General features: G+C 37.0%; 1 protein-coding gene across 3 annotated transcripts in view; it reads left to right on the top strand.

The window, feature by feature from the left end:
- sgsm2 (small G protein signaling modulator 2) overlaps window positions 1-26,280 on the top strand; it is a 55,661-nt gene that overhangs the window by 10,988 nt on the left and 18,393 nt on the right. For all 3 annotated transcript variants that reach the window (XM_087795294.1, XM_087795296.1, XM_087795295.1), the window contains exons 2-7: window positions 681-756; window positions 17,601-17,769; window positions 23,430-23,597; window positions 23,669-23,736; window positions 25,099-25,247; window positions 25,327-25,461. In XM_087795294.1, coding sequence (XP_087651420.1) covers window positions 681-756; window positions 17,601-17,769; window positions 23,430-23,597; window positions 23,669-23,736; window positions 25,099-25,247; window positions 25,327-25,461 — 765 coding nt within the window. The remainder of the gene's footprint in view (window positions 1-680; window positions 757-17,600; window positions 17,770-23,429; window positions 23,598-23,668; window positions 23,737-25,098; window positions 25,248-25,326; window positions 25,462-26,280) is intronic.

Raw genomic sequence — 26,280 nt, 5'->3', positions numbered from 1 at the left:
ATACTTCACCCCAAATATGTTTCTTAATTGTCAGCAAAAATAAAATAACATGATAGACATTAAATGCAGGTAAAATACACTGAACTAGTTTATCTGCAACAACTTTAGAGTTTGTGTTTCACTCATTTTCACTAGTTTTACAAGAGTAAACTTGACCTAAATTATCGCCTTGAAGTGTCAATAATCTAAGACTAATGTTCCTTCAGAGAAAATACCATGCTTTTTTTCAAAATTAAACACCTTTCAGACAGTAATAATCGATTGAACAGAAATGTAATACATAAATGAAATAGTTTTTTCTTTCCATGCAACATTGTCGCCTCAGTTCATTGTCGAAGAACCACAACGTTGGCACCAGTGTCTCATTAAAAGCGATAATTGGATCAGACCCGTCGGGTTCTTCACTGCCCGACGAAGTCTGCGGAGAAGTTTGCAGGAGCATCAAATCACCGCTTCCCCCGGAGACTAGCTCGACTGCAGGACTGACTCATTTCATCTTCTTCCCTCTCGTTGTGGTGGAGCCGGAGGAGTTGTCGGTGCAGATCCGAGACTCTCACACGTGTGGGAAACGAGCAGGTTTCATCTGCAACCTTGTTTGTTCTGCGTGAGGAGCATGTGTGAGAATCGACGCAGACTGTGTTCGGCTGCAGTGACTCACGGGAGTGTTTCTCTCACGGCAGGTGAAGCAGATCATGGAGGAGGCGGTGACCAAGAAGTTCGTCCACGAGGACAGCAGCCACATCATTGCTCTGTGCAGTAAGTTGACGTCTGACGCTCTCTCTCTCTCTCTCTCTGTCTCTCTCTCGCTGTCTCTCTCGCTGTCTCTCGCTCCAGCTCCTTCATCATCAGGTACCTCAGAGCAGCTCCTCTGTCAAGGTCACAGCTTGACGTCACTCTGACTGTGCTGCTGCATCCGTGGAAAGTTAATCATCTCAGACGCTAATGGAAACAATCGTGAGGCGGGCGCAGCAAAACTAAGCTTTAGCTACCTGTGTGTGTGTGTGTGTAGGTTTGAGTGTGTGTGTGTAGGTGTGTGTGTGTGTAGGTTTGAGTGTGTGTAGGTGTGTCTGTGTGTGTGTGTGTAGGTTTGAGTGTGTGTAGGTGTGTGTGTGTAGGTTTGAGTGTGTGTAGGTGTGTCTGTGTGTAGGTGTGTGTGTGTAGGTGTGTAGGTGTGTGTGTGTGTAGGTTTGAGTGTGTGTGTGTGAGTGTGTGTGTAGGTATGTGTAGGTGCGGGTTGAATGTGTATAAGTGTGTGTCGAATGTGTGTGTGCTTGCGTGTGTGTAGAGTTTGTGAGTGTAGTTGTAGGTGTGCGTGTATGTCGAATGTGTGGTGAGTGTGAGTGTATGTGTGCATGTGTGTGTCGAATATGTGTATGTGTGTGTCAAATGTGTGTGCGTGCGTGCGTGGGTGTGTGTGGAGTGTGAGTGTATGTGTGTGTCGAATGAGTGTATGTGTGTGTCGTATGTGTGTGTCGAATGTGTGTATGTGTGTGTCGTATGTGTGTGTCGAATGTGTGTGTGAGTGCGTTGGTGTGTGTGTGTGAGTGTATGTGTGTATGTGTGTGTCGAATGTGTGCGTGCGTGAATGGAGTGTGAGTGTATGTGTGTGTCGAATGTGTGTTTGTGTGTTTCGAATGTGTATGTGTGTGTCGAATGTGTGTGTGAGTGTGTTGGTGAGTGTGAGTGCATGTGTGTATGTGTGTGTCGAATGTGTCTATGTGTGTGTCTAATGTGTGTTTGTGTGTGTCGTATGTGTGTGTCGATTGTGTGTGCGTGAGTCATGCATGTGAATGTGTGCATGTGTGTGTGGAGTGTGTGTTTGTCGGGGATGTTTTTGCACCTGTGATTGGAGTGAGTGTGTCATGCTGTGCCTGCCTGTGAGAAAGAGTATATTGTGTGCGTGTGTCAAGTGTGTGCGTGTTCAGTGAGTGTGTGTGTCAATTGTGTATCTATGAGTCGAGGTCATCGTGAATGTGTGTCCTCAGCCGCTAAAGAAATCCTTTGGCGACGACTGAGGACAAGAGGATACATTTGACTCCAGCAACTTGAACATTTTGAGAAATTCAATATATTGTATCATTATCCTTGAATCATGATGTGTGTATCGTATATAGCGAGTTAACAACAATTAGAAAAGCATGAACAGGTCAAATATTGTCACACTTTTTTGTGTGTAATACTGAACATGATGCAATTAAAAATGTAATTTAAACTCAAACACAAATATCCGAGTAGAGAATGGCTGAAATATTCATATCCACTTTGACCTCTGACTCACACCTTCGCCGCTCCGTGAATTATTGAGAAGGTGAAATGACCTGTGATTGGTCGTCGTCCTGGTTCTTACATTCATTATCTTCCAGCTTCACTTGCCGCTCAAGTGTTGGTAGAAGCCCTGGGTCACACCTGTAACTTCACCAGTTATCAGGAAGTATCTGCGATCATCTCTCCGGGTAACTTTATCATAAAACACTCTCACTTTATTAAACTACTACTTTCTACTTTCGAGACGTTTGCAGAGAAGGATGAGTCGTGTTGTTGGATGTGTCAGCATAAAAAAGATTTCCACGGAGGCGCGGTTTATTAAAAGATATTTTTCAGCCCTTTAGACCCCGACGGACAGTTTCTAACGTCGGCACATAAAATAAGCTTCGTAACAGGGGAGCGAGAAAATGAAGGAGATGCATCAGTTTGAGCCTCATCACTGCTCGGACCACCAGGATTCTTATGTACTCGCTAACAGCATTAGCTTCCACTTAGTAGATCGTTAAACATCCGTACACAAGACGTTTTATTCACTAGGTAGGTGTGTGTGTGTTGAGTGTGTGTGACCGTCTGAACTTACAAACTGTGCGATAAACCTTATTAGTTACACACTAAGAAAGGTTGTTTTTTTTTTAGAATTGCAGTTTATTTTCTGAATTGTAAGGGGGTGAAAGGGGGCGAAGACTCCTATGAAAATTCTAATATGTTCAATTATTATTCATTTCAAGCCAGATTTATATCATACTAGGTAAGGGAGATTTATTTTTTTATTAGCTCATTTTCAATAATTGTAAGGGGGCAAAAAAAAACATAAAATTTAAAATATGTATAGGGTATATATAGGGTTTAGGTCAAGGGAAAAGGGGAAAAAATGAGGGCAGCCGACTACTAACCACTCAAAAGAGGTTTTAAGGGGGAGGTCAAGTCAATCAGGTCAAGGGGGGCAGAAGACCGCCATGAAAATAAAAATAAAATGCAATGTTAAAGTTATTTAAGCCATAGTTTGCACATACAAAGTCAGGGATTTTTTTTTTCTGAAATTTTGGCTAATTTTCTCAATTGTGAGTAAGCAGAAAGGGGGGCAAAAGACCGCCATGAAAATTCAAATTCATCCAATTTTTATGAAGACAAAATTACTTGAAAAAAATGCAGAGCAGTACCGACCACTAAGGACAGGTTTTAGGGGGGAGGACAACTCAATCAGGTCAAGGGAAAAGTAGGAAAAAGGGGGGCAGAAGACCTCCATGAAATACAAATACATCCATTAAAAAGAACATTTGAAACCATATTTATTGCATAAAAACTAAGGGATATTTTCGTGAGTTCATATTTTTTTTTAAAATAATTGTAAGGGTGTAGGAGACCCCCATGAATTTTCATAAATGTCCAATCTTGATTAAACTCAGGTCAAGGGAAGAGTGGCAGAGAGAAGGGTGACAGGAGTGGCAGCAGAACCCCATGAAAATTCAAATACATGCAAGTTATTTAAGCCATGATTAGTGCATAAAAAGTCAGGGAGATTTTCAGAAACTAATCTCATTTTCTTAATTAGGTTTGAGTGTGTGCAGGTGTGTGTGTTTGTGTGTGTATGTGTGAGCAGAAAGGAGGGCAAAAGGTCCATCTTGAAAATTCAAATACATCTAATTTTGATGAAATTTAAGCAAGATTTATAAAATACGAAGTGAGGAAGGTTTTCAGAAATTAAATTTGTAAGGGGGTGGAAAGAGGCCGAACACCCCCATTAAAATTAAAATATGTCCAACTTTGTTTAAGCAAAATGACTTATGTAAGTATGCAGACACACCTGCCACTCATGTCAAGGAAAGAGGGGGGCAAAGGGGGCAGAAGACCCCATGAAAATAAAAATACATGCACTTTCAAAGTTATTTAAGCTATGGTTAGTACGTACAAAGTAAGCAAGATTTTCAGATATTTAGCTTATTTTCTTTATTTTCATGGGGGCAGAAACGGGGGGGCAGAAGACCCCCTTGAAAATTCAAATATCTCCTATTTTGATGAAACTAAAACCATATTTTTAATACAATAATAAGGGATAATTTACTTAATTTCAGCTCATTTAGACAATAGTAAATCCCATTTCTGGGTGATTTTTGTTCCTGCCTGGTTTCACATCTTCACTCACGGTGAAGAAGGATCTGGTCTGGAATGAGACGATGAATCAATATGCACAAGATGAATGTCCCGAGTTGCTGCCGAGCCCTCAGCGGTTCCTCTTCCAGACCCTGCTCGATATCAGTGCTGTGATTTGATGGCTTCACCAGGGAGCCCTCGGCACAGAAGTCTGGCAGCGAAGACTATAACTCACGGAGAAGTCCTCGACAAATGTTCAACAGTTTACAAAAGTCATCGTTCAGTGATGCCTGAGCTGAAGTTCTCAGATGTTGACGGATCTTTGTTTTCCCTGCACTGAGAGCTTCAGGGGCAACTTAAATTCTCTTCTTAGGAATTCTTTCATGCGGTGAAAAGGTGTTCAGGTGTTGCACAAAACCGACAGGAAGTGCTTCATACCTAAAAACACTCTAAAAGAGTTGGAAATGTGAGCGTGAAGGACTGAATAAGTGTCAACTTCCCAAAATTTGACAGGACCTGACAAACGATGGCGGGGAGATGAAGGGAAGAAGTCATTATGTTCTCATTAGGAAGTTCATAATCATGTAATGACCTGCCACCGAACAGACCCCGAACCCCTCAACCTCCCCCCGGGCACCAGAGACGGATGAACTTTTAAAATAGAAGGACAGAAAAAGATGACGATGAAGGGAATAAAGTCTTGGCCAGTAACTTTTTTTTTAGCCTGGCTCCATTCTCGACCATATACCCTCCATTATTGGGTTTGATGTTGGTCTAGTGGTTGCCGGTTGAATTCCAGCAATTTCCTTTCTTATAAGAGTCTCCTTTCTTGCATGGGTTTACTCGGGACACCCACCCCAAGTTTTATTTCTAGAGGTGTGTATTGTCAAGAATCTGCCGATACGTATCACGATACGTCGGCAATGATACGATATACGATATATAGTGATACTGTAGAAACAAGGATATATAGGTAGTATTGTCCGAGTACTTGACTCTGATGTTGCAGAATTTACAGACCACATGACTCTTGACAAAGTAGTAACTGCTTATATTTGTTTTTTCAAATCAAAATGTTTGAAAACATCAGCTTTAAAAGCTGCTGGAGTATCCTCTCGTCCTCAGTCATCGCCAGGATTGTGTAGGATTCCAAAGGTTTGTTTAGTGGCTGAGGGAAGAATGACTGATGCCATCTAGAGGCCGGAAATGTCATTGCAACAGAAATATGAACAAACGCTGTGAATATATACATTAATCAATAAATCAACATATTCACATAAATCAATTAAAAAAATCAAATACATTTTCATTTTTTTTATGTATTTATTATATTTTATTATTATTATTTCTTATTTTTGTCTATAGATTTTATGGAACTATAAACCATCAAAGAACTATGATACAAGTAAAATGTAATTTGAGGGCATAAAAATACTGTATATTTATATATATATGTGTATATATGTGTGTATATGTATGTTTCTGGGTCTTTGAAGGGAGAGTTTGATTTCTTAGTATCAATTTAACATTCCTTTTATTTTGCAATACGTTTGCGATTTGGAGTCAGATTTTCTTTCTGTTTTTACTGAGAAATAAGGACTAAAGAAGCTATTTTTTCTGCCGTTATCTGTCCATCCATCCATTACTGTGTCATCTGAAGATGACCATGAGTGTTGCTGGCGATCTGTAGGCGGTGAGTCCACACACTGCTGTCTCGACCTGGTGCGACCCGGAGAGAATCCCGTTATTGATCCACGCATCAGGAGAAGGTCTAACGCGGGCAGAAATCTTGTTGAAGATTCCGTCGTTTAAGGAGGAGAATAGTCCTCACGGACCAGGGTCAAATGATCCTAGTTGACTTCATTAGCAAACCAGGTCAGAGCACAGAGGTGTGCATAGACTTACAGGAGGAGGCAGGAGTTTGTGGCGAATGTTGAAGGTTAAGGTATACATTATATATAATAATATAGACTATGATTGATTTCTTTTTTTTCTCTGCGTCAGCAATGTTGATATGATCGTTCAGGCAGAAAATGATGGATCAAAATGTTTTTAATTGCAAGCAAATATATATATAAATAAAAAATGATTGTTATTTTCGTATAAACATCGATTCAGTAATTTGGATTATTGACAATGTATCATGAGAAAAAAAATACAGAAATATTTAAGTTTAACAACATTTTCTAACATATCTGTGACCCCCTTAAAAAAATGGCAAAAGTAACTAAAATTCTGTAAATCTCTGTCAATTTGTACGTAATAAATATGGTCTAAATGTCATTAGAAATTGTATGTCAGTTGGTAGTCTGTGGTCTACATGATGATTCTCAAGACATTTTCACAAGCATTTTAAGGACATTAACCCTCGTGTTGTCTCGGGGTCAAGATGACAAAAATCAACCTTGACCCTGAGACAACATGAGGGTTAAGAGACACACACATACCAAGCTACTATTTTACATGGATGGATGGATATACGGATGGATGGATGGACAGATAGATGGATGGTTGGATGGACAGATGGATAGAGGGGAAGGATGGATAGATGGATGGACGGATGGATGGATAGATGGATGGACGGATGGATGAATAGATTGATGGATGGATGGATAGACGATAGACGGATGGATGGACGATAGATGGATGGATGGACGGTTGGATGGATAGACGAATGGATGGACCGATGGATGGACGGATGGATAGATTGATGGACCAATGGATAGACGGATGGATAGACGGATGGACGGATAGATGGATGGACGGATGGATGGATAGATGGAAAGACGGATGGATGGACGGTTGGATGGATAGACGAATGGATGGGCCGATGGATGGATGGATGGACGGATGGATAGATTGATGGACGGATGGATAGACGGATGGATGGATGGATAGATTGATGGACAGATGGATAGACGGATGGATGGGCGATAGATAGATGGACGGACGGATGGATGCGTTGATTGATAGATAGATAGACAGATGGATGGATGGACGGATAGATGGGTGGTTGGATGGATAGATGGACGGACAGATGGATGGATAGACAGATGGATAGATGGATAGACAGATGGATGGACGGATGGATGGTTGAAGGGTTGGATGGATAGATGCATAGACGGAAGAATGGATGGACGGATGGATAGATGGATGGATATTGTATACTTTTAGTCACAATGTTCCAACTATTTGAAGAAAAGTACACGTTATAATCTGGAACTGATGGTAATATGTTCTGTGACGTCAAACTCGTGTCCATGACGACGGAGACGCTGCTGCCAGGTGGACGTTCTGAGCCACTTGGACGCCGACAGCGTCTCCATCTCCGGCTCGTCGCACAACTTTAGTTAAGAATGATTGTGTTCCTCCCTGAGTTGCTAATTAAATTCCTAATGAACATTGAGAATGACTAATGCAGCCAGCTGGACCTGATGAGCGCCGGGAGGATGCGTCCTCAGACTTTTTCTTTTTTTTTTCAAATTCTCCCTCCGTCCGTCCTTCCACTTCCTGCAATTACGTCTTAACAGGAGCGTGAATTCACTCCGGAGTGTAGTTTAGAGTCAGGTATTCTTATCATTAGGGCCGGTTACCGTGGCAACCCCCCTCCCTTCGCCCTCGGATACACACTTGTAGCTTCCCACGGATGGAAGGAACTTGTTGGAGTCAAATGGTGTCTTTAGAGAAATATAGACTTTATGATTCGACACAAAAGGGTTTGAAATTTACTGTAATTTCTGTTTTCGAATGTTTTCGCACTATTTATTTTTGTGGAGTGATCAATGGATATCAGTCTCAGAATATTGTATGGTTAAATTTTAGTTTTTTTAAGCATTTCATATTTTTTTGGTTTGTATAATTGAATCTAATATTTTTATATTGAAAGTTAAATTTAGTTTTTAATTGATTGTAAAGTGAAGAGTTTAATTGTTTCTATACTGAAAGGTATTTGTTTTGGTTTTTAATCATTTAATTTACATTTACAGATATTTTCAAAATGAATGGGTTTATTCTACATATAGTTTTGTGTAACAATTCCAATTAAAATGACAGTACAATAGCAAAAGATTAAGAAGCTACTTAAACAAACCTTTAGCCAATCATGTGACGCAAAAAAGATCACATGACGACATTGAAGCACACGATCAAGTGTCGCTTAGTACACAAATATACCAACTTTTCTTACATTCGATTTAAAAGAATTTGAATAAGGATATTAAGTTACAGTATGATAACATATATTTTTGAATTATTGAAAAAAAAAATATTAAATTCATAGTTGAAATAAAATAAATGCAATTGAATTCAATAAAAAATAAACAACATTTTAAAAGAATATTTTTAACATCTGATATATTAAATTCAACAATTCAATATTCTGGCACTCATCTTCTTTCATGATGACTGGTTTCATGTGACTGAGGACGAGAGGATACAGTCAATTCCAGCAGCTTTTAAAGCTGTTGTTTGGACCGAGATATGAAAAAATGATTATAACTATTTATGACTCGTCCTACTCACTTTGCAACGATGCAAATTTAATTAAAGGCTCGTTCAATCCCGACGTAATGAGATATCACTTCCTGGACAACCTCTGTGTGGCACAAAGTCAATATTTATGTGTATATCTATATTTTTAATTATTTTAATACAACAATGTGATAAAGTTGCTAAATAAATTGCTACCAATAGCTAAAATGCTAATGCTGATATCCAAAAAAATATTCATCATAAAGTAATTTAAAACGGTTCAACCTCACAGTAATCTCTTTAAAACTTTGTCCAGCAATTGTTTCAAAACTTCTTCTGGCGATGTTGCTCATATTTTCAAGATATATTGTGTTTATTTAATAATGATTTAAGTCTATATTATACATCTTAACAGTTTTTTAAATTAATAAAATGCTAAACGCTAATGCTGGTGCTAACGTACAAACCAACATATGTCGTCAAGTCGAATTAAACTGTTCTAGTTAAATTGTTTTAAAACTTCTTCTGGTAATATTGCTCATATCTTTTATATATTGTGTATACTTTTCAATTTTTTAATGGTATATTTGACATTTTTCAAACAGTTTTCTTGATGAATATAATGGTATCGCTAATCCTGGTGCTAATATACAAAACAATTAACATTTAATTGTTCACGTTTTATTGATATATTCCACCTTTGTTTTAACTCTTAACATTTTTCTTGATCAATGAAAGGCAAACATCCAACACAGTCTTTGTTTGTAGTCTCCAGTCTGGTCGCTCGTGGCAGTGGTCAGTGTTCTTCTGGTGTTTGTTGTTGTTTATGTTGATGTGACTGATGGACTCACTCTGGTGTCTCTTTACTTCTTGCCAACTCTGAACTCCATCTAGCTTCGCTCTCGTGGTGATTATTGATGGATTCTCAATTGATTGTCCAAATATACGACAGGCTGGAGGAGGAGTGGACAACAATAAATGCTGAGGTTCAGCTTATTGATCTGAACATTCACTCACTTTGATATGGTTGGTATTGATCACTGGAGTCCTTATATAACACCAGGACCAGATATTAAGACTTACTAGATGTTTTTCTTTTTTAATTATATCCATGGAAATATATATATACAGTATATATATTACTATTATTAACTGTAATTAAACAGTTTTCAACTATAATCAAACCATTTTCAACTATAGTTGAAAATGGTTTGATTATAATCAAACGATTTTTAACTATAATCAAACAATTTTCAACTATAATTAAACAATTTTCAACTATAGTCAAACAATTTTTAACTATAATCAAACAATTGTCAACTATAATTAAACAATTTTCAACTAATATCAAACAATTTTCAACTATAATCAAACAATTTTTAAAATATAATCAAACAATTTTCAACTATAGTCAAACAATTTAAAACTATAATCAAGCGATTTTTAACTATAATCAAACAATTTAAAACTATAATCAAACAATTTTCAACTATAATCAAACAATTTTCAACTATAGTCAAACAATTTAAAACTATAATCAAACGATTTTTAACTATAATCAAACAATTTTCAACTATAATTAAACAATTTTCAACTAATATCAAACAATTTTCAACTAATATCAAACAATTTTCAACTATAATCAAACAATTTTTTAAATATAATCAAACAATTTTCAACTATAATCAAACAATTTTTAACTAAAATCAAACCATTTTCAACTATAATCAAACAATTTTTAACTGTAATCAAACAATTTTTTAAATATAATCAAACAATTTTCAACTATAATTAAACAATTTTCAACTAATATCAAACAATTTTCAACTATAATCAAACAATTTTTTAAATATAATCAAACAATTTTCAACTATAATCAAATAATTTTCAACTATAATCAAACAATTTTTAACTGTAATCAAACAATTTTCAACTATAATCAGACAATTTTCAAGTGCAAGTAGATGACTGTACTTGACTAATAACGAAGTATCAGACGATCAACATATTGATATTCTTATTCCAATAATCAAACCGTGTTATTTTTTATCATCCTCATCCTCATCATCCTCATCCTCCAGTTAAAAACGAGACACCATGTGTGAACACGTGAACCAGGACTTCCCTCCATCATGTGGTCAAACTGCCAATCATCAACAGAGGCTCGGAGACAGAGATGTTTTTGTGGGCGCCTGCTGAGAGGCTGCAGACATCAGGGAGGAGGCCCGCGGGCCTGGAGAGAGGGAGGAGGTTGTGAGAACTGATATCTCTTCAACCTCGCCCTCATTAAATCTAATCCTGCGCCTGGTTGCTGCAGACTCTCTCACTCCCACACAAACACTCTGCTGCCTCCTGGATTAACAGAAACACGGAAGAATAGTTTCTCTTTTTATCACCCAATGTTCCACACATAGGTGAGAGAAGACATCCTGGACACGCTGAAGAACCAGCAGAGAACGTCCGGAAGTTCAAACTTGAGCTGCTCAGTTTATAGAAAAATGGGTAAAAATAAGAACTTTGGTCTCGTACTGACTCAAATCAGAGACTTTTAAAATACGTATGAAGGTCGAGGTCAAGATCTTCTATATAAATCATATATTATCTACAATAAAAAATGTATTTCTATTCATTAAACCAGACAAATACAATAGAGCACCGAGCTACTTGATCGATTAGTCACGTGATCGTTGGCTCGGGGCTCTATTGGTACTGTCTTCCAATTTAAAATCGTTAAACAAAACATTATTTTTGAATGATTGGATTTTGAATATGTCAACTGTCAAAAATTAAACATCAATTCATTTTTTTTAATATTTAAAAATGTTATTCTATTAAAAATAAACAAATTCAACCTTTCAATGTAGAGACTTTTGAAAACATTAAAAAAAGAATAATACTTTTATATATATATATTTTCTTTTTCATTTGTCATGTTAAATTAAACCATTCAATATTGTGATGACGCTGATATATTTAAACAGACATCCATGATCACATACGATTATTGTAACTACTGTAAATCTACTATTTAACAAAAAAAAATAAGAACATTTTAATCTTCAGGCAGGTCGTCCAGACAAAGTGACGTAGTAAAATACATTGTTAAAATAGAGAGTTGTAGGATACAGAGATGGAGAGATAAAGGGATGGAGTGATTGAGGGATGAAAGGCAGGAGGGATAGAGTGATGGAGAGATAAAGGAATGTCAGGAGGAAGGGGTGAGGAGATGGAAGGATGGAGAGATTAAGGGATGTAATGAGGATAGATGGAGGAATAGAGGGATGAAGAGAAGTGTGGTGAGGGATGAAGGGACATATTGAGGATAGATCAATAAATCAATATATGGAAGAATAGAGGAATGGAGAGATTAAGGGATGTAATGAGAATAGATGGAAGAATAGAAGGGTGGAGAGAAGAGTGATGAGGGATGAAGGGAAAGGGTGATGGATAGATGGAGAGATGAATAGGTGAAGAGATTGAGTGATTGAGATATAAAGTAATACAAGGAGGGAAAGATGAAAGGATGGACAGAGAGGTAATGAAGAGATAGAAGGATGAAGAGAAGGAAGGATGGAGAGAAGGAGGGATGGAAGTATGGAGAGAAGGAGAGAGAAGGAAGAATGGAGAGAAGGAAGTATGGAAGGAGGGAGATAAGGAAGGGTGGAGAGAAGGATGGAGAGATAATGGGATGGAAGGATGGAGAGAAGGAGGGATGGAAGGAGGGATGGAAGGATGGGGAGATGATGGGATGGAAGAGGGAGAGATGGAAGGATGGAGAGATGATGGGATGGAAGAGGGAGAGAAGGAGAAGAAAAAGTGAAACTAAGCTAAACATTTGTAATAGACTCTCACACTAGTGACCAAATATATTTAAACTGATCTTGTGACCTCTGACCTATCAGTGAAGGTTTTAGAAGGTCAAAGGTCATTTGAATGGAAGGGAGGGTTGTTGTTGTTGTTGTTGTTTGTTTCCATTAATCTTCATGTGAACCGAGAAGCGGTAGCGGATGTGTTACCGTGGCAACCGTGAGAACCTCTTGACCACGTCTTCTGCCTCTTCACTTCCTCCATGTTCCTTCACTCCACAGCGGAGGAGGACGAGGCAGAAACCTCACGAGAACCGAGTCAATTCACACCATCGTCCTCCCGGTGTGTTGAGTCAGAGTCTAATGAATCTTTACAGACTAGTTGTTTACGATGCGTTTATTAAACTCAGTTAATTTCAGCCTCTAGTTCAACGCCTTGAACGAGTGAACAACGTTTCTTCTCCTTTATTTGAACCAGTGATGGAGCGACTGGTGTCGACAGGATCTTGTTTCATCTGCTGCTGTCGAGTCTGTGAGTCCACAAGTGTGACGTCATCGCACCAGAATAGAGCAGATATAAATAGAAGCTGTGAAGACCTACACTTTTACACTGACTTTGAACGCATCACAACATTCCACCTGTTCTGTCCCTGATCAAGTCTTCATGAGTTCATGATCCACAAACTAATGTTTACCTGTTTTAATGTTTACTCTACTTAACAACTCTCTCTCTCTTTTTCTCTGTCATTCTTTCTCCATCCCACAGTTTCTTTCTCTCTTTTTCGCTTACTTTCTCTCGCTTTCTCTCATTTTCACTCTTTTTACCTCTTTCTCTCTCTGTCTTCCTCCTCCTCTCTCCTTCCTTCTTCATCTTTCTCACACTTTTTCCACTCCCGCTCTTTCTCTCTCAGTTTTTCTCCTCTGTCTTTTCCTTTTTCACTTTATATTTCTCATTATCTCTCTTTCTCTTTCTCTCTTTCTCTTCATCTCTCCATTTCTTTCTGTCATTTCTCTTTCCCTCTCTCTTTATTTCCTTTACTTACTCTTTCTCTCGGTTTCTTTTTATTTATCTTTTTATCTCTGTCTTTTTCTTTCCCTCTTTATCTCTCTTTCTTCCTCACCTTTTCTCTCTCTCTCTCCCTCTCTCTCTCTTGCTGTCTTAGTTCCTCTTTGTTCTCTATCTTCCTTTTCTCTTTCTTTCTCTCGGTCTTTCTCTCTATTTCTCCTTTCTCAGTTTCTCTTTTTCTTTCCCTCTGTTTCTTTTTTATCTTTCCCATTCTCTCACTTACATAGGTACTCTCTAAATGTATCTCTTTTTATTTATTTCTCTCTCTGTCTTCCGCCTCTCTCTTTTTTCTAATTCATCTTTCTAACACTTTTTTCACTCCCCGTCTGTTTCTCTCAGTTTCTCTCCTCTCTCATTTTTTTTCCTCCTCTCTTTTCTCTTTCCCTTTCTCGCTTCTCTTTTTTTTACTTACTCTTACTCTCTCTCAGTTTTTATTTATTTATCCTTTTCTCTCTCTCTCTAACTTGCTGTTTTAGTTCTTCTTTCTCTCTCAGTTTTTCTTTTTTTCTCTTTCTTTATCTTAGTCTCTTTCTCAACTCTCCTTTCTCGGTTTCTTTTTTTATCTCTTTTTCCTCCTCTCTCTTTCCTTCATTATCTTCCTCTCTATCACTTTTTTAGTTACTCTCTCGTTTTCTCTCTCTTTCTTTTTCTCTCTCAATGTCTTTCTCTCCGTTTTCATTCTTTCTTTCTCGATCCCTCTCCATCTTTCTCTCTTTCTTTTATCTTAATATCTTTAGTTAGTTCTTTCTTGAATAGTTTTAATATTTAAGCTGAAGTTGACGTGAATATGTTGTTGAGAAAAGCAGAGGAGGAAGATTCCAAACATCCAGATGCTGTAATTACTATATGTCATGTTTTTTTAAATATATTTTTCAAGTCTATATTTAATGAATTTAAAGATGTCCTCTGCTGTCTTTCTTTGCCTCATCTCACGCCCATATTTGTCAAAGTCATCGCCCCCTCACCACTGGTGTGTTTGTGACAGAATATTTTTTATCATAAACGCCGTCACATCAGTCTATCTGTGTGTAGTTAAATTTAATATAAATCCATGTATTTGGTCTAAACTGATCACATTTGTTCAGTCATGAAAGTTAGAAGGACCTTGGGTCTTCACCCCTCACTTGTGAACAAGATCCTTAAATGAACAACCTTATTAAAATAACTATATTTGAATTGACTGCTCTTATTAAATGTCATAAAGAAGAAGATGTTTATTCTAAAGAGTGAAACTTATAAGCTGGAAAAACCCTGTTGGAAGCTGAACCATCAACCAACTAAATCCCAGGATTTTCTTGATACTTTCAACTCAAACTAAATCCTGCTTAAGAGACTTTTGACGGGAACAGAAAGTGCTTCAGATCACGACACCCTTCAACTGAGCAGCAGCTTATGCCGCTTTACTTCCTCAAATTGAATCAAAGGATTTAAAGAACAGTCGCGCCTCCATCACGCCTCGCAGACTTTCTTCCCCTGGATGGATAATTAGGTTGTTGGTCATTATGTGGCTGCGAGGAAACATCCTACAGATGTTTTACGTCTTATGTGAAAATACTGCCGTCATTATATTAATGATGTTATGTGTGATTGCATGAATAATCATTTTGCCTTCATCATCACTCCTAAGAGCTGCTCATGACTCAACGTTAACCTCGCAATTAGAGACACGGAGGGATGGAGTGATGAAGGGATGGAGTGATAAAGGGGTGAGGAGATTCAGACATAGAGGGATGGAGGAATGGAGTGATGCAAGGATGGAGAGATGAGTGATGCAATGATGGAGTGATGGGGGGTTAAGAGATAGAGGAATGGGGTGAGGCAATGATGGAAGAATGGAGTGATTGGGATGGAGTTATGAAGGGATGGAGTGATGGAGTGATGAAGGGATGAGGAGATTGAGACATGGAGGAATGGAGTGATGATGGATGGTGTAATAAAGGAAGGGAGGGATGCAAGGATGGAGTGATTAAAGAATGGAGTGATGCAAGGATCAAGAGGTGGGGTGATAAAGGGACGGAATGATGAGTGATTCAAGGATAGAGGGATGGGGTGATTAAGAGATAGAGAGATGGAGTGATGTAAGGATGGAGAGATGTAAGGATGGAGGGATGAGTGATGCGAGGATGGAGAAATTGAGTGATAAAGGGATGAGTGATGCAAGGATGGAGAAATGGAGTGATAAAGGGATGGTGTGATGCAAGGATGGAGGGAAAATGTTATGAGGAGATCCAGACATGGAGGAATGGAGTGACGATGAATGGAGTAATAGAGGAATGCAGTGATGCAAGTATGGAGGGATGCAAGGATGGGGTGATAAAGGGATGGAGTGATGCAAGGATAGAGTGATGTGGTATTAAGAGATAGAGGGATGGAGCGATGCAATGATGGAAGAATGGAAGGATTAGAATGGAGTTATGAAGGAATGAAGTGATGCAGGATGGAGATGAATAGATTGCGCAATGGAGGGATGGAATGATGGAGGGATGCAATGATGGAAGAATGGAGTTATTGGGATGGAGTTACAAACAAATGGAGTGATTTAAGATTGAGATGAATAGATTGAGCAATATAAGTATGGAGGAATGCAAGGATGGACAGATGAGTGATGCAAGGATAGAGTGATAGTGATTAAGAGATAGAGGGATGGAGTTATGAAAGAACAGAGTGATGCATGATTGAGATGAATAGATTGAGTGATGGAGGGAGTGTCCAGTGATGAGTCTGACGTATATTTGTGGATGTTGTGGAAAATACAGCAGAGCAGACGAGCGTCATATTAGGATGTGTGTGTCCATATGTGTGTTTGTGGGTGTTTGTGTGCGTTCATCTCTGTGTTGGGTATGTTTTTGTGTGTGCGTTTGTCTGTGTGTGTATGTGTGCGTGTGTGTGATGAACTGATGATTGACAGTAAAGAAAGTTATGGTCAGAAAGACACTTTAAATGAAGAAGATGTTGCAGACTTTGTTTCCAGGAACGTGACAGGAAGTCTTCGATCAGCTGCTGATTGACAGCATAACCTTAGGCGGTCAATAATGTGCTCATTGATCGGTGGCTTTTCAAGAAAGTTTTCTGAAAGACTCACGATTGTATAGTCAATTAAAATAATTCCCTAGTGTACAGAACCAAACATTTGAAACACAAACATGTCAGTAAACGGTCATAATGTTCTGGAGGGTTCTGGAGGTCTTCTGCCCCCTTTTCTGACCTCATGAGTTCACTTCCCCCTAAAATCCTGTGAGGTCGTGACTCCACGTGACCATTTTTAATCCGTCATTTTACATTTTCCGGAAGGAACAGTCATCAGCACCTATTAAAGCTCCAGTATGACAGAGTGAAAACATTGTTTCTGGCGCCCCCGACTGTCAAAACCGTGTAACTGCAATGAAACCAAAATCTGCTTGTAGTCGTTAACGAAACAGGATAAAGGCTCAGAAAATATTGAATAAAAAGTCTTAATAATATGTAGTGCTAGTTACTAGCCTTGCTAGTTGTGTTAAAAAACGAGTATTTGGTCAAGCATTTAAGTTTCAAAGTATCTTCGGTTTTTTTCTTCTTAATTCTGTTTGGTTCTGAGTCTGAACTGAGCGAGTCACGGGTCGCAAGACATCGTTTGTTCACGTAGAGCCAGAGAGGAAAGTGGTGAATAGCGTGAGATCCAGACACTGATTAAATGTCACGTAAACTGCCAACGTCGCCTCCATCGCCTTCCCCTCATTTGCATATATCCTCAACAGAGCTTCGCCGTCGCCATGGCGACAAATCCCCGCCCCACGGAAAAAAAAGTGTCTTTTTTTCCCCCGGAATCCCAAAGATCTGGGAGACATACGACTTTCCCGATTGTTGTTGTTGTTGTTGTTGACCGAGGGGATTATGGGTAAATACTGTTTCTGGTGTTGCCGCAGCCGCCATCGAGTCCTGCCTCAGCCACCTGCTGAAGAGACGCGCCGCCGGCTTCCTGCACAGCGACAAGATCGCGGCGCTCTTCACCAAGATCGGGAAAGTGTACGACACGGCCGGGGAGATCTGTCGCAAAGTACAAGAGCAGCTCCAGCAGCAGTCGGACTGCAGCAGGTGAGTGTGCGACACTTTTTCATCGTCCACAAATGTGGCGCCTTCTTTTTGTTGATGCAATGTTGCAGCCTGTGATGCTTTGCCGCCCAGCCAACAAACCACTACAGTCAATCAATATAGTAGTTACAATTGAACCCTAAAAAAAAAAGGCTACATTCACCATCATTTCTTTAAGAAGATTTTTTTTTTATTTTTCTGTCATTTTGTTGAACTGCTTTAGATAAATTAACATATTGTTTATTGGAAAATAAACAAACATATTCTTCATTTTCTTAAGTGTAGTTTTAGAAGTTCAGAATATTTGTTAAAGTCCTGTCAAAAACTCAAAATGTCCACGTAGTATTGTTCTGTTTATGGAGATTCGAAATATGGATCTTACTTGAGAATAGCTGCATGCTTTTTGCTAAATCATCACAAAATCAAAAAGTGTTAATTAATAACAAAAGTTGCCTCTGTATATCACAAGATGTCTTTTTATTTATTTATTTAATTATGAACAACAAGTTCAATTTGAGTGCATTTTAAGGGTTTTATCTGGGATATTTTTAAACCACTTCTACATTTGATAAAAGCATTTTCTGAATTCCTAAAAAGACACATATGTAAGTAAGTAAGTAATAGTTATTTGTAAAGCATCTTTCTAGACCAGGGTCACGAAGCACTTTAACACTCAAAACAATACACACTTAAAATATATACTTTAAAAGGCCTAGACACATAATACAAACGCAGGAGACCCAGAAAATTAAGATAAAGCCTGCATGAATAAGAACAGTCTGGAAGGATTTCTCTTCTCTGGTCCTGAAGCGTGTTCAGGAACCATCAGTAGATTCTGATCCACAGACCTCAGAGCCCGAGCTGGGGTGTAAGGCTGGATCAGATCAGTGATGTAAGGAGGAGTCTGACCATGAATAGATCTGAAAGTAAGAACCAGAATTTTAAAATTGATCCTGAAAGAAACTGGCAGCCAGTGAAGAGTTTTAAGGATCGGAGAAATGTGAGTTCTTCTACTAGAGCAGCTCAGAAATCTCGCTGCAGAGTTTTGTATTAACAGCAGGTGAGACAGATCCTTCTTGTTTAGACACCAAAATAAACTTTTTCCATAGTTCAAAAGAGAAGATACAAACGCATGGATTACAAGTTCTAGATCATGTTGTGACATAATTTTTCTAAGTTTAAAGATTTTTCTCAGTTGATGGAAACAGTTTCTGACCAGGCATCTTAGTGTTCATTAAAAATACTTGTAGAGAGGACACTCATCCCTAATATATTATTTATTATTATTTTTAAAACCAAGGAGGTTTATTTTTGGATCAGTTCTGATTGTATCAATGTTGGTATTTGTTTTTTTTTAAATTTGGATTCATGAACATTTTGAAGGTTAAACTATGGCATCAAATACCAGAAAACATATAAAATCGATTAAATCACTGGAAATAAATCAATAACATGAAATTAAAATATAATATTATATGATTTGTTTGAAACAATTAAAAAAAAAAAATTGAATTCAACAGTTTCGATATTGAAAGGTTAAATAGTTTAATTTCAAGAGTTTGATATTCTAATTCCAATAATTCAAAGATATATTTTCTATATTCCATCTTTTTTATTTCATAGCCGTTTAAATTCAATATTAAAATGTTGCTATAATGCTGTAAACAGACAATATCAACAGAGTACCGAGCTACTGGAGTGCATGCTTCTGTGTGATCATGTGATCGACTGCGCGTCACGTGATTGGCTGAAAGTTGGATCAAGTAGCTCGGTACTCGTTTAGTTATGTCTGGTGTCACTGTTATACCAATATAATAAAAATTGAATTTAAAATACTACTAATTAAAAAATATTGAATTTAGACAAAAGGGAACGATTTAAAAAATCAAACTCTAAGTGATTAAAAAAATATATATGTAGGAATGTTGCCAGGAAAAGATTCCAACGTTGATGTCCAGAGTCATGTGACTGTTATTACGGTGTCATAATTAGCTCCAGCGCTAGATTAGCTGTGTGGGCGTGTGTTGAAGCGTCGCTACACTCAGAAGATGAACCGCTTGATCTGCACATTAATCATCGTGAAAACACAGTCGTGGATGTTTGCAGATTAATAAATATAAACATAAGGTATAAAACTAGCCCTAGAGAAGTAAACGGAGGACGAAGACGACCCTACACATTTTTTATTTTCATTTGTTTTTCCGCCGTCGTGATTATGGTTTATCTGTCACGTTTCATCGTCGCCTTCCATCTCAAGACAAACTGCACATTAGCTGATGTTCGGCGGCGTGACCACCCGCTGCATGCGCCTGCGACACACGCATTACCCCCTTTGCCGCATCCCACCTCGGGGATCCATCATTCATTTACCCTGGTCGCCATGGCGACGCGGTTTACTCGGCAGAGTGGATGAAACGAGAGACGGAGCGATAATGTGAGCAGACATGGCTGAGAAGAGGAGATGAAGTCGGTAATTGTTACAACTCGACGCGGCTTTGCGGAGGTTTTGTGTACACACACACACACACACACACACACACACACACACTAGTGGAGGTTGGTTGGGGGGGGGTCACGGGACGAACGTGCGACACTCGGCGTCTGTTGACTCTGGTTAATTGTCGACGTTCATTCAGGTGTCAGCGGTTACTGTACCTACGATCGACTCTTTGATCCACATTTTCATCCCTACTGTTCACGTGTCCTGAGACGTACATGGAAGAACATGCCACGTGAATACACACATTTTTATATTTATCATAGTTCTTTCATCTGTTATATTTCAAAAAAGTTCTTCGTAAAATTATTTTATTTTTTTTACAATTACAATGTTGTTTGTTCATTTTTGTGTTGCAATTACACTTCTGGCCACTAGATGGCACAGAGTCATTATGTCCGCCGCCGTTAAAGGCACGCCGATGACTGAGGACGAGAGGATACAGTCGACTCCAGCAGCTTTTTAAAGCTGATGTTTGGACATATTTTTGGTTTCAAAACAAATGAAAGCAGTTACGACTTCGTCAAGAGTCATGTGGTCTGAAAATTCTTCAACACTAGAGTCAAGTACTGGACAATACTACACATATATTTGTATCGTGATACGTATCCTGTCGCCATATTCTTGCCAATACACACACGGAACGTACAGCAGATAGTGATGCAATATTGATTTAAAAACTTTATTGATTTCAAGCTGCTTATTTGAAAATATGAAATAATATTAATGTAACTTCAAACAAGGAAAACAAAAAAATATATACATTGAATCATTAAATACATTATAAATGAAACCCGGGGGTCAAATTAAATGGCCTGTCAAGTCTTGTTATGTTTCCCTCTGGCTATAAATCAGAGTAGATAAATGTTCATGTTGATGCGGTGACTTATAAAGATGTCAGTGTTTAAGATAAGATAAGAAAGGGGATTAATGATGTCAACAATTATACAGAGACTTTGAATTGTAAATGTTTCCAAGTTTATAATGAATGAAAATGTATAATCCAATATGGAGTCGATCAATTGATAAATGTTATTAACTTCACCCTGGATATAATTCTGTTAAATATTTAGTGTTCAAAATCATAATAAATAAAACCCATTTATTCATGGTCACTAAAAAGTTATGATCCTGCAGCTGTTTCACAGGTGGTTTAAAAGTTTAAGTATATATATATATATATATATATATATATTGAGGTAATGTAATGTTTTTTTCTGTGCCTTTCACTCCTAAATTTTTTTAAAAAATAATATTTATTCAAGAACAGGCTGATGAAACGGTACATTTAGAGAGAGAGAGAGTAAAAAAAGAGTTAAAAAAATGTTTTAATTGGTTCCAATAGTTTCAAAGGAATCTTCATTCTATAGATTTCTAATCCAATTTCAAGATATTATAACTTTTTTTTTTACATTTTCATACAAATGTAATGGGGAAGCAGTAACATTTCTACAAACTGTCCAACTACCAGGATTAGATATGAAAAGTTTATGAAAAGAAAAGATGATTTTTGTGTTTAATATGACGTTAAAAAGACACTTAAAAAAATTAAATAGATATTAATATTTATTTTAGAAATGATAGTCTTCATGAGCCACACATGGAGATAAAAGTAAATGTAAACAGGAGTGACCGACCAATGCTGAGAGTTTTGTATATTTAAAGTCTTACATAAGCTGCCGACGCGGAGCTTCTTTAAACTGGAATAAGTTGTACTGAAGTCGAACTGAATACAAGAAAAAAATGAAAATCTTCTGATAATCGTGACTTTCCAAAAAAAAAAAAAACACTCAGCGGGGTTTGTGAAAATCGTGACTGTGGCAGCTGAGGTCTCTCAGCTACATCACAGTCTATGTGTGTGTTTGTGTGTGTATGTGTGCACGATTGTGTGTGCCTGTGTGTGTGCCACTGGTGTGTGTGTGTGTCTGTGTGTGTGTGTGTAATTGCTTGAAGTCAAAAGCATTCAAGGACAAAGATGTTCTCGGCTAACTTCGTGATCATTTCATAATCATGATTTTATGATTTTTTTTAAACAACGGTCTTTCATCATCATTAGATATTTTGTATTTATTTAACCACGTGATCCTACGTCACACACAGATCCATCTCATCATTGTGTCCACAGTTGATGAGAGATGTGTTGTTGTTAAAGCTAGGCCCTGAATCGTCATGAAATAAAAATAATAGCAAAGCAGTTGTTGAGAAAACGAACAGCTTCACGCTTGTATGTACGATGATAAATGTCATTTAATAGTTTGTTAAATATGTCTTATGTAAAGTAACAGCAGATCCTCGTGCTGTTCGACGCTGCCCTCTAGTGGACAAAAGACCATCACGTGTTTCTGCTGACTCGCCTGGTTACAACTTTTAAGCATCAATATATTCTGTTTATTTTAATTAAATCATGTAAAACAGGTAATATTGAGCCTGTTTTTACATGTGTATTGATCGTCGAACTCACTGCCAGTGACGGATTTCTGCTCATTGATCAATTTTACTGCAGTTCATTAGTCGGTGATTTGTTACTTTAGATTTCCCAGAAGATTAAATCGTTAAATAGCTATTAAAAGAGAGAGAGAATAGATGTTTGAAAGACCAGTTGTACTACAAACAACAAGAAATCACAGAGAGAAAAGATAGATTCCCAAGATATAGGGTAGTTTTTATTAGATTTACAAATGTATAAATGTATTACATTCATTAAATATCTAGAAACCCTTTTTTTTTGTGAAAGATTTATAAAACATTATTTAATTTCTTATGAATAAGGGCTAATGAATAAATTAAATCTAATAAATACATTTTAATGCAAGTATTAAATAATATAGTTAAATGATACATAAATATGAAAAGAATATAAATAGATAAATCATTCTAAAAATGTAAACAAAATAATAAAATGAAAAAGATGTTTGAAAAAATTGAAAGAAATTTAAAATAAAAAATTAATTAGATGATTGTCAGTGTTAGTGTAGTTATGTATTTAATAATTTTGTAAAATAAAAAAAAGTCACTTTAGATTTAAGTCACATTCAATTGACAGCTGTAGAAAAATGTTTTACTTAAAGTTATTTAAACACAAAAATGAATAAAAAAAAAATCTGGACTTGTCAGCCGGTGAAGTCCAATAATAATAATAAAATAATAAACCATCTCATAATTTCAGGCGCAGTCCGAGTGTGGGCCACGAACCCCTGAAGAGACAAGGATCCTCCGTCACCAGCCGACCGCCTCAGCCGCTCTCGGCCCAGGCCGTCAAGCACATCTGGATCCGGACGGCGCTCTTCGAGAAGGTCCTGGACAAGATAGTGCAGTACATCGTGGACAACGCCAGGTGAGGAGTCGAACCCACAACCGACAAACTGTGAAGCCACGATGACATCATGAATTCTTTGTCTCGGTCAGTAAATACTACGAGAGGGAGGCGCTGATGCACGACTGTGTGTTCGGACCCATTCTGGCGGCTCTGCTAGGTAAACTTTTGAACCTGTTCATGTCAATAGAACTATAACTGTAATAATTGAAAATCAAAATACATACTAAAAACTACTATTTTAGTGTATTTAATAATGTATGAAGTATTTTTCTACATCCATAACATGCTTTGTTGCATGTGAACATATGTTAGCTTAGAGTTAGCGTTAGCATATTAGCTCCTACATGTATTTGAAAAACTCCTCAAACTGTTTGCAAATACAAATGTAAAAAATAAAGTATGTTGCTACATGCAATAGTACTCTCTTAGTGAAATTAATAATATACAAAGTATTTTTCTTCATCCCGAACACGCTTTGTTGCATGTGAACGTATGATTGCATAGAGCTAGTGTTAGCATATTAGCTCCTACATGTATTTGAAAAACTCCTCAAACTGTTTGCAAATACAAATGTAAAAAATAAAGTATGTTGCTACATGCAATAGTACTCTCTTAGTGAAATTAATAATATACAAAGTATTTTTCTTCATCCCGAACACGCTTTGTTGTATGTGAACATATGTTAGCATAGAGCTAGTGTTAGCATATTAGCTCCTGCATTTATTCGAAAACGTCTCAAACTGTTTAAAAAATACAAATTTAATAAATGAAGTATTTTACTACATGCAATACTACTATTTAAGTGTATTTGTTAATGTACAAAGTATTTTTCTACAACCAGAACATGCTTTGTTGCATGTGAACGTATGTTAGCATAGAGCTAGCGTTAGCATGTTAGCTCCCACATGTATTTGAAAAACGCCTCAAACTGTTTGCAAATGCAAATGTAATAAATAAAGTATGTTGCTACATTCAATACTACTCTCTTAGTGTAATTAATAATGTACATCCATCTACATCCAGAACATATTTTGTTGCATGTGAACATATGTTAGCATAGAGCTAGCGTTAGCATATTAGCTCCTACATGTATCTTAAGTAACTTACGGTACTTTTTAAAAAAAATATTAAATGTTGTTTTAAAGCATTGAACCTTTTTCTAATAATTGAATTAAATTATTTATAAATTCAAACATTTAATTATTTGTTTTAATATAATTATTCTTTAAGTAATTTATTTTAAATTATATATACTTTGATATTCTAATTTAAATTATCAAAAAGTACAACTTGTATATTCAATGTTTTCTTTTGTTGTAGCCTTTTTAATTCAATATAAAAATGTTAGTATAATCGTGCAAAAGAGTAAATTTAATAAAATATTAATTTGGAAATTATTCCAAAAATGTATTAAAAACTTATACAACAACAATATTTAAAATAAAAATATTCTCTCTAATACTGAGATAAATGATTATTGTAAGTTTTACTCACATGTGTGCCTCTGTGTGATGCTCAGTGGGTCCGTGTGCTCTGGAGTACACGAAGCTAAAGACGTCCGATCACTTCTGGACGGACCCGTCGGCCAACGAGCTGGTCCAGCGGCACCGCATCCACGGAGCTCACCGGAGTCAGGACGTGTCTTCGGGGCGCAGGCCGGCCCTCGGGGTGAGACGCTCGCCTCACGTGAACGACCTTCTCGTTGTCGTCCGGGGTCTGACGTCCGATGGTTCTGTTCGTGTTGCAGATCCGTAAGAGACAGTCGAGCGTCAGCATGTCCGACGACAGATTTGCGGCGTCGGCCAGAGAGTACGTGGAGAGTCTTCACCAGAACTCGAGGACGCACCTTCTGTACGGCAAGAACAACGTCCTGGTCCAGCCTGTGAGTCGTAGGATTAACCTTAGTTTAAAGTGTGGTGTCAACGTTTATTAGGGGAAGGATTTTATTTTCAACTAACTTTTTTACTGGATTTCTTAAATCTCCTCCACAACAATTATTTCATTATGATGACAAAAATAAAATATTGTTTAATTATTTTTTATTATTAATTCATCCCTTATGCTAATAATTATGTGGAAGCTGTTGATTTATTTTAAATTTATTTTTTCAAGTTGTGTTGTAAACTAAATTTGTTTATTATAAAGTGAATTTATTTTGTTTATTTGTGATTAATATTAATTTTATATGTATATATATATATATGTATTTCTATTAATCTATAAATCTGAATTTGAAAATAATAAAAAACAAAAATATATATTAAAATAAAGAATAACCTTCATTTTTGTGTATTAAAATATATACATATACACACATGTATTTACCAAAAAGATATACCAAAAAACACATGCGTGTATATATATGATAATAAATAAATAATTTTAGTACAATAATGTCTACATTGTGATGTTGCTTTTTTCTTTTTAACAGTTTTCACAAGTGATGGGAAAATGTAGATTAATTAAAAGAGAAAAAAAATAATAAAATACATGTTTTTATTAAATAGCAAACCTAATAGTGAAGACATTAAATACAATTAATTAAGTCTTTAAATGTACATTCATGCATCAATGATATAATACTGTTGAATAGTTGTAGCTCTAACTTTTCATTTGGAATAATAACCATATAATAACCATAGTTCTACACTTGGTCTGAGTTATAATCTGCCAGTAGTAGTGAGAGAGCTGTGAATCAAAG

The sequence above is a fragment of the Callionymus lyra genome, chromosome 7, assembly GCF_982586985.1.
Source record: "Callionymus lyra chromosome 7, fCalLyr1.hap1.1, whole genome shotgun sequence".
Taxonomy (NCBI): Eukaryota; Metazoa; Chordata; class Actinopteri; order Syngnathiformes; family Callionymidae; genus Callionymus; species Callionymus lyra.
This window is presented reverse-complemented; position numbering and strand designations above follow the sequence as displayed.